We start from the raw sequence: 9,645 nt of genomic DNA on the forward strand, positions 1-9,645 counted from the left end.
ATTATCGCAGTATCGCGATATTATCGATATCGTGAGCCATGTATCGCGTATCGTATCGTGAGGTACCCAGTGATTCCCAGCCCTACTTTGGGGTGTAATTGTGACGATTTTCTCACACCGGAGGACGAATAAAAGAAAATTTGACTTTAAAGTTCATTTCTAAGTTTATCCTGATGAAAATCCATGTGGATCAGATGAAAACATGCTGCTGGAAAAAGATCGTATTCATGATAACTGGGCCGGTCACAAGCTCCTGCTCTGTGATGGGGAGGGGAAAGTGGGCGGGGCTGCTCCACACCAACAGCACCGCCCACAACTCAGAGGTGAATGCTGCTCTGCAGAAACTATGTCCTAGAAAACAACAAGTTTTTAGATTCTGGCTAAAAACGGAAAAATCATCACTTAAAAAAGGATGTGAGTTGGACTTTAAAATAAATGTTAAAAATTGTTATTCCTGCAGGTTAACATTAAACTTTAAAAGGGGAGAGTCTTAAAGAATCTCACCTGAAATACTCAGCAGCGTCTCCGGTTGGACGACGATCTGACGCTTGATTAGACTCGCCTTCAACAGGCGACCGGGTGGAAGTGAACGAGGCTTCATGCCGACTTTGAACATCATATTGACTTCCTGCCTCCAGACTGGAGCTGGAGAAGAATGATGACATTTCATCCTGAATCCCAAACTGATATTGATCTGAGCAGAACGTCTGCAGAGAAGACCGGAGAGCGAACACGGCGGGTTACGGTCACGGAGTCTAAAGATTGACCTTTTCTTGTTATTGTGAGTTTTACTTCGAGTTTATTTGTATCCATTTTATTATGAGCTGAACTAAATCAAGTCTTTTATTTTTATTTATTTAGAGCTTGTGCACTCATAAATACTTGTATTTGTCTTGTATTTATGTTAAAATCACTGAAGCAGATCCCATTTATATACTATTTCCAAATACTAACATTAATGTTATTATTATCTCATAAATATTCCATAATAATATTCATGCCATATGTTGCTGGTTGGCAACGCATCTTAGTAAATAGCAACATTTAAAAAAATGATTAATATATTTTTAAACTAAAATTATGTTTTTGTTGGTAACTTTTAAACTCAAACATTTTTTAACGTTAATTCTTTTAGATGAAAATCATTTTAGAAATAACCTCAAACAAAAGAAAGTGTTTCATTTTGGTGGAGGAGATTTATAGTTAATTTTTCATTTTTTCACTGATGACTTGTTAGTTTCACATCTTCATCAAGCAGCGGTTGGGATAGGCTCCAGCAGCCGTAACGAGCACGAGTGAATGTTGACTTTGATGAAGCGTTGGTGGCTGGTGGAGGTTTGAATGGTTGTTTAAACTCCTCCCAGATGGTTTTCTCGGGCTGGTTTGTCTCATAAACGTTAAAACGTGACTCCTGGAAGACCTTCTGCTTCTCGCTTCAGCCCCGCTGAGGTTCGCAGTCTGTGGGCTCAGCTGCGCCGCGACGAGCCTCAGCTCCTCTCCAACTTTGAGGACTTCCTGGCCAGAGTGACGTCACAGATCATGAAGGCCAACCAGGAGAAGAAGGAGATGGAATGTGCTCTGAAGACGTGAGAACGCCGCCTTCCTCCACCAGAACGATAGAATGAGGAAATGTTTGTGTTTGAATGTGAATGTTGTCCAAACAGGAAAGCAGCAAAGCACCACGACGAGATCCAGCGGCTTTACGAGGAGATGGAGCAGCAGATAAAGACGGAACAGGACAGGATCGTTCTGCAGGTGCGAACAGACTCCTCCTTTACCTCGCCACATCCAGCTTCCCGTCTGACTTCCTGTTCTGTTCCTCTGGACCTTCAGGACTACGAGCGGTTTCTGTCTCGCAGTCGGGATCTGGAGCTGCAGCTGTCCAGCAAGGAGAAGGAGCTGGAGCAGCTCTTCCAGAAGCAGAGAAAGGTTAGCGCGACAGAAATCAGCTTCTGCAGGAAGCAGAACCCAACATGCTCCTCGTCCGTCTCTCCAGCTGGAGTTTCAGTGCCAGGAGCTTCACGGGAAGCAGCACGTGACCACGGTGGAGAACATGAAGCTGAAGCAGTCCAACGACGAGCTGGAGCGAGAGCTGGAGCACGTCAGCCAGAAGCTGCTCTTCGCTCAGGAGCAGCTGAGCTTAATCCAGGAGCAGTCAGCCCGACTCCACGAGGAGAAGGAGATGTGAGTGTTCCGGTTCCTCTGCCGCGTCCCGGTGTCATGGAAGGGTCACTTTGATGGATTTTAAAATGAATGGAGGAGACTTAAAGTCCTCAAAAAACTCTGAATATTTGGGAAGATGAAAGACCATAAAATACTTTTCATCTTTGTGTTTATTTGATCCCAATAAAGACTTTTTAATAAGAACGACGCTCCTGCGGTTTAGCCACAGCTAGCTGTTTTTTGGAAAAGTCCCGCCCCTCCAACTGTCTCCACCAATCATTCTTGGAGGCTTAATCATGTCATCAGTCTGACCAATCAAAAGTTGTTCACATCCTCACTTTTTCGTTCTCATAAAATCTCACAGTTCCAACAAAAATAACATCTAAAGCTCGTCTTTAGCGGTGTAGCTTCCCGTGGGATCCGGTGTCAGACCGTAGAAAAAATGATGAAGCTCAGAGACGTGAGTTTGTCCAGCATCACCCTCAGTTTTTGCACTACAACTCCCATAATGCATTGGGTTCACGTGACACCACTTCTGCACTATGCTACTGAAATAAAACGATTTATTCACCCAAAAATAAAACAAATCATGCATTATGACAAAATAAAAAATAATTAAACTTCAAAATGTTCATTTTTGTTTTGCAACAATTGAACATAAACATGAAAATGATGCTTTTTTGTGTGTAAAAAAACAAGCATGTTGTGATCATAGAATTGATTAAAAATTATAGTTGCTCTGACGCAAACATTTAAGAAATATAAAAAAAAAATGAATCCCTCTTTGGAAAGAATATATTGGGGTTTTTTTTGTGAGGTCACATAAAATTGGATATCAAAGTTAATAATAAATTATTAAAGGGAAAGACAACATTTTCAACTAATTTAGTTGAAATTTCAGGCAGAAAAGCTAAAAAAAAAAAATGCAGCAACTTTCAGCTTTTCTGCCTGAATTGTTACAAAAACATGTCACGAGATCGTGGAGAGACTTCTATACTGACTACAGAGTTTCTCCTGTTGTACATATTTGGATGCTGATGTGCTGCACCTGTCCTGTTTGGTTACACTTTAAGTTTGTAATTCTTCCCTGTAAAATATAATTTTATTCTAAAGAATGTTTAAATTGATACAAAAATATTTGAAAAGCACAACAGTGTTGAATATGATGATGATGCAGTATTTTCATAGTGCATGTCACACTAAAAATAGTTGGAATATGACAATATGAAATTAAGTTTTTTTTTTTTTTTTTTTTTTTTTTTTTAAGGTGCTTTTCAAAATAATATATATTAAAAAACATTTCAACTTCTCACAAAAGCTGCAGAAACATCAGACGTTTTAGGCCGTAACAATCATAAATATCTGCTGCGAAATCATAAAGGGTTTGATTATTTTATAAGGAAGAAAACAAGAATTTTTAAAAATAAAATTTCAATATTCACATTTTTCTTAGAACAAATTCCTCTTTAGTCTGTAATCTCTTGTTTTGAATGTAAATAAAAGCATTTTATGACTTGTGTTTTGAGCTGCTGTCATCTGCAGAACTTTTGGACTTTTGTCCTTTTTTGCTCTCAGTCAAACAAACCCGACCTGTCTCTCTAAATGTCTGTTTCTTCAGCTGCAGTGTTGTTAATGAAAAGACTAAATCTCTATCTTTTTAAGTATTTGTTGTTTTGTCATCCATTTATCCCCAGGAAATGTTGGATATTTATGATGTTAACGTCTTCTGCTCCTCAGGGAAGTCTATCGTGTGACGGAGGGTCTGCACAGAGACCGGGCGTGTCTTCTCAAACAGCTGGACCTGCTGAGGTCAGCTCAAACCTCTGGACCGGGATGGCTTCATCACATTACTCCTGACATAGTTTCACTGTTTTTTAGAACTAAAAAAACATATTTTCTAACATGTTTTCACCTAAAGATGAAATATGTATGGATACATATTGATAGAACTTTATCTCAGAGCAGAGAAAACCAGAATAGATGTGGTTCCTCCTGTAAAACGGCTGATGGAACCACCTTCTATGTCAATGAATTCTATTGTTTGTTTTTATATTCTTTTCTCAGAGAAATGAACAAACATCTGCGAGATGAGAGAGACATGATCCGTCAGGTATGCGCTGGATTTCATTTATTTTTATTTTCCAAACACTTGAAGAGGAAACAGAAAAGACTGTAAAAAAAAGTTCTGATTTGATAGAAACCGAGGAACTCTGTGAGAAGAGCGACTGCAAAGCAGCGCCCGCCAGTGGATGAGCCGAAACTGTCAAACGCAGAAATCCACCGAAGGTAAACTCGTGAGCTTATACCGCGCGATTACCCTCCACGGAAGTTTCATGTTCTCTGCGTCTCCAGTGAGGATGAGCAGGCGGAGCCTCTGACCTCCTCCCGGCGGAGCTCAAAGCTCAACTCGAGTCTTTCCGCCACGCCGGGACAGCATCTCCAGAGGATCATCTCCATTGAGGAGGACCCGCTCCCTCATCTGGTCAACTACCGGTCCCCTCACAACTCTCTGCAAGAGTCCGACGGCGAGGACGACCCGCGCGGCGAGGACGACTTGCGCAGCGAGGACGTGGACGACTCGGTTTACACAAACACCTCGGCGGAGGAAAACGGGCCGATCCCGACCTCTCCGAGGGTCCAGCCTGTCGGCAAGGAGACCAGCATAAACGTGAGTTCTCCGAGAACACACGCGACTCGTGAGCGGCGAGCGCTCCGGAAACTAATCGCCGTTTCCTCAGGAGGAAAGCGCTCCTTCAACTCCCGACCGCCTCTTCAAGGTGGTCCTGGTGGGGAACTCCAGTGTCGGGAAGACCTGTTTCCTCCGGAGGTTCTGTGACGACAGCTTCCACCCCGGGACGTGCGCCACCGTGGGTACGTGCTGCAGGTCGCTCGCCTGTTCGGCTTTAACTGGACCAACAAAAGTTCTGGTTAGGTTTCAGAACCAGCTGCAAAAGGCAGAAATGCAGATAAAACATCTGAATTCCTTTCATCTTTGCTTCTTTTGTCAGAATATAAATATCTTTGATCCTCTTTAGGGGGATTTTTTTGTGGTTGTTTATTCTGCGTTGAGGAAAGTTCACTCTGGACACTTTGATTTTTCTCACCACGATCGTTTAGAAACACTGCAGCTCCACTTTTATCGTTTGTTCTTTACTCTCCTAAATGTCTGAAAGACACACTGGCCTGGAACTATTTCAGCCATGTTTTGTTGCTATGGAAACGCCAAGTTTCCGATCTTCTTGCTGAGCTTTTTGTCCAAAAACTGCTTGTGATCTCTGCTTTCATGTAGGTTCACTTTTATTCTGCTCACATCGTCTTCTTAGAGCATTTGGATTTAAAATTTGGATTTTTTTATTTGTAATTGTTTTCACTCTTTGACGTCTGCATTTTTTTCAAGCTTTAAAAAAAATCACTTGTGTTTTTGATTAAATGTAGAAGCAAAATGAAAGTAATTTTAAAGCTGTTTGAAACATGTTTGCCATAATTGGGTTAATAATTGACTTTATAGTTATGTCCATGTTCTCCTCCCCCGCTCAGCCCTGCCACCATGGCCCCGCCCCTTTCAGTATCTACATCATTAGTCTGAATAATATTTCTGGGATCTGGTTTTCTGATCAAATGCAATTTGAATGAAGAAATACTCACAAACGCAGTTTTAATCATAAATTATTTTATATAGATCCTATACTACACGTGTCAAAGTCGAGGCCCGGGGGCCGGATCCGGCCCTCCAGATCATTTTACTTTATTGTTATTAATGACCCGATGTTATCTCATTTCTAACTTGTAGAATTTTGACAAAATATATTTTTATTGAGAGTAAAATATTGAAAGTTAATTAAGGTTTAAGTTGATTTATTCTGGAATAATATTCCTGCATTTTTATTATTCAGAATTATGTTTAAAAAATTAGACTTTGAAAGTTTTAAAAATGGTCATTCTGATAGCTTTTTGGACTATTTTGGCCTCTACTAAGATTTTTTTTAGGCTATTTTGGAGTTTAGCTAATATTTCAGCTACATGCTAGCTCTTTTGAAATTAAGGATTTTTTTTCAGTTTTTTGCTAATTTAAGCTTTTTTGTTTTTTAGGCTATTTCAAAGTTTAGCTAATATTTCAGCTGCATGCTAGCTGTTTGGGTTAGCTTAGGCTTTTTTCAGTTTTTTTAGTCTAATTTGCCATTTAACTTATATTTTAGCTGGCTATCAGCTTTAGCAATTTCAGTTATCAAGTCTTCTTAGTCAATCTTTTTAGCTTTCAATTTCAGCATCTTAAGTGACCAAATTCAGCTTACAGCAGTCACACTCGTATTATTGCAGGTAATGCTGTATATCTAGTTTTAGTTAGTTTACAGCTAATGATGGTTAATATTTGTGCTTTACATCCAGTTTGATCCGATTAGTCGACTAATAAAATAATCGTTTGTGGCAGCTCTACTGTTTTGGCTAACCTACTTTTTTTTCTTGTTTTTTATTATTTTTTTTATTTTCAGGAGTTGACTACAGTGTGAAGACGTTAACTGTGGACAACAGCCAGGTGGCGCTGCAGCTGTGGGATACAGCAGGTCAGGAGAGGTGAGACGAGTTGTTGACCTTTTTTGTTCTTATTTGACTCTGAAAAGTCTTGTCAAGATCTTTAGATTTGGGAGAAGGTTGACGTTTTGACTCGGGCCGTCAAATTATCACCTTTATTTGCGATTGACTATTTAATTACAGGCATTCTAACGTGGTATTTGTTTACTTTAGTTTATCAGGTTCATCTATTTTCCGTGTCGGACGGTTCCTTCCTCTGTGAAGCCGTTCATGTCTGATAATGCTCACCTGGAAGAGCATTATGTCTCTGCACCATTTAACTAAATGAAACTATTTTTACCAAATCTATCTCGTTTTAAGCAGACAAATAAAAACAAACGGCAAAAGCAACAAGAAAATAAACCAAATTCCTCAGGATTTATTTTATTTTAGTTTTTTATTTGACCCGTTCCCAACAACCTTATAATTCACATTATGTGAGCGTTTGTTTTTTCAGTTTTTTAAACGTGATAATCGATCTGGACTCTTTTATCATTCCAAAGTCTGATACTCTGCACCCAAACCCTTTTTTCCTTCTTTTTTCTCCTGAATTTGTAGATTTGAAAATGTCATGTCCTTTTAGGTTGTAATTACTCTTTCTTTTTCAAACTTATTTTTGTATGTTATGTGGCGACTTTCGTGATGTTTTAGGATGGAATTATCTACTAAATCTTTACATTTTAAACATTTTCAGCTTTATAAATAGTGGTGTAGAAACATTGCTCCTTTCTGTAAAATAAATAGTTTGATTTCTTGTTTGTATTTCCCCAAATTTCTAAGCAAGATATCAGATATGGAACAATCAACGAATTCTATATGAGAAATCAGGATTTTTTATCTAATGACCATTTGACCTTATTAAACAGTGTTGTTTTTGCTTTCTTTGTTTTTACATAGTTAATTTGTCATTTCCAGTGTATTTTTTCATCTATGATTACCGCATTTGCTGGACTATAAGACGCTACTCTTTTCCTAGGTTTTCAACCATGCGGCTTATACAAAGGTGCGGATATTCTGTGGATTTTTCTTCCACGTTCTAACCGGAATTAGAATCAAAAACAAGATAGACAAAAAAATCTATGCAAATCAGAATGCTATACTTTTTCTTTAGCAGATAGAACACTCGTGACAAATTACTAACTGGTAATTATTTTAAAATCCTCCCTTTTTCATCATCTCCACAAAGAAGTTTGTTTGGGGCACATTTTAAGTAGAAGGCCATGGAGTTTGCTATTTAGGAAGGAAACAAAGCTGCTACACACGCTTACATCAATGAATCTATGGTGAGACGCTGGAGACGGCAGGTACATACATGTACATTTACAGTACAAAATTGGTTATTGTAAATATCAAATTTTTCAAGATAGATGTCTGCGGCTTATAGTCCAGAAAATACGGTACTCTTACAAACTTGGTTTCTTTCACTTGTTGATTTGAAAACCTGCAATTTCAGATTCAGAATTCACTTCTTACCATTGTTTGCCAGATAATGAAGCAAAAGTGTTTCAAAACAATAGTCTAAATTCTTAAAGCCTCGTCACGTCCTCATGTCTCGTTTTCTGCTTTTATTCTCTTCATTCTTCAGTTTACCACACAGGTTAAAGAAACTATAAATCATTCCGTCTTTTCTACTGTTTCTGTTGTAATAGACTGTGGAGTAGAGTACATCAACATTTGTTTTATGGTTTTAAGAAGTTTGAGGTCAATCTTTTTGGATTCTTTAGAGAAATGTTCCTCCTGTTCTTTGATGTGGTTAATGGAAAACTCGGCCTGATGGGTTTTTGTTTTTTTGCTTTTGTTTTCTTCATCGTTTGAGATTGTAAAAGTAAAGTCACAATGTCACAAATTCAAACTAAAATACCTCAAAATGAAGCTTTTGACTGTAGTTACTGGGTTAAAATTATTTGTGTTTACATTTATTTTGTGTGTCCGTAGTTGATCTTTTCGTTCTTCTTCTCTCAGGTATCGGAGCATCACCAAGCAGTTCTTCCGGAAAGCGGACGGCGTGGTGGTGATGTACGACGTGACGGCGGAGCAGAGCTTCACCGCCGTCAGACACTGGCTGACCAGCGTGAAGGTCAGACTTCACTTCACTGTAGTTCCATTCAGACGAGTGAGAAAACCTGTTCAGTCCTCATGAAGGGCGGCTCTCTTCTGGCGACAGGAGACAGCCACTGAAGACATTCCCATCATGCTCCTGGGAAACAAAACGGACAAAGAGGCGGAGAGAAAGGTGGAGAGGAGCATGGGTGAAAGACTCGCCAAGGTCTGTTTCTGTAGTGAGGAGCCGGTTCTGTCATGACTTCAGCTGGAACTCCTCAGACGACGATCATGTCTGCTGTGTTTCATCCCGACAGGACTGTGAGCTGAGAATCTTTGAATGCAGCGCCTTCTCCGGACACAACGTCCTGGAATCCATGGTTTACTTGGCCAGGTGAGAAGATCGCCCGATTCTGTTTGAATATTTGTACGTTGGCCGGAACGGCTCACAAATATGCTAAATACACAAATTTTGTCGGCCTCTAAATTTTGTCGTTGTGCTTCCGCTTTTGTCATCATGCTTCCGCTTTTGTCGTCATGCTTCCTCTTTTGTCGTCGTACTTCCGCTTTAGTCGTCGTGCTTCTGCTTTTGTCGTCATGTTGTGCTGTTGCTTTTGTCGTCATACTTCCTCTTTTGTCGTCATGCTTCCTCTTTTGTCGTCATGTTGTGCTTCCGCTTTTGTCGCCATGCTTCCTCTTTTGTCGTCGTTCTTCCGCTTTAGTCGTCGTTCTTCCGCTTTAGTCGTCATGCTTCCTCTTTTGTCGTCATGTTGTGCTTCCGCTTTTGTCGCCATGCTTCCTCTTTTGTCGTCGTACTTCCGCTTTAGTCGTCGTGCTTCTGCTTTTGTCGTCATGTTGTGCTGTTGCTTTTGT

General features: G+C 39.8%; 1 protein-coding gene across 2 annotated transcripts in view; it reads left to right on the forward strand.

Annotated features, from left to right (window-relative positions):
• The window catches only part of cracr2aa (calcium release activated channel regulator 2Aa), a gene marked incomplete in the record, with an annotated part of 22,018 nt that overhangs the window by 8,169 nt on the left and 4,204 nt on the right, over positions 1 to 9,645 (forward strand). Inside the window, 13 exon segments of one of the 2 annotated variants that reach the window (XM_036212560.1) lie at positions 1,440 to 1,586; positions 1,665 to 1,755; positions 1,834 to 1,929; positions 1,997 to 2,184; positions 3,901 to 3,972; positions 4,228 to 4,273; positions 4,361 to 4,449; positions 4,516 to 4,831; positions 4,902 to 5,034; positions 6,654 to 6,735; positions 8,695 to 8,809; positions 8,897 to 8,998; positions 9,090 to 9,166. In XM_036212560.1, the coding sequence (XP_036068453.1) occupies positions 1,440 to 1,586; positions 1,665 to 1,755; positions 1,834 to 1,929; positions 1,997 to 2,184; positions 3,901 to 3,972; positions 4,228 to 4,273; positions 4,361 to 4,449; positions 4,516 to 4,831; positions 4,902 to 5,034; positions 6,654 to 6,735; positions 8,695 to 8,809; positions 8,897 to 8,998; positions 9,090 to 9,166 (1,554 nt within the window). 2 annotated transcript variants of the gene reach the window in all.

Source organism: Oryzias melastigma, linkage group LG6 (assembly GCF_002922805.2).
Source record: "Oryzias melastigma strain HK-1 linkage group LG6, ASM292280v2, whole genome shotgun sequence".
In the NCBI taxonomy this organism is placed as follows: Eukaryota; Metazoa; Chordata; class Actinopteri; order Beloniformes; family Adrianichthyidae; genus Oryzias; species Oryzias melastigma.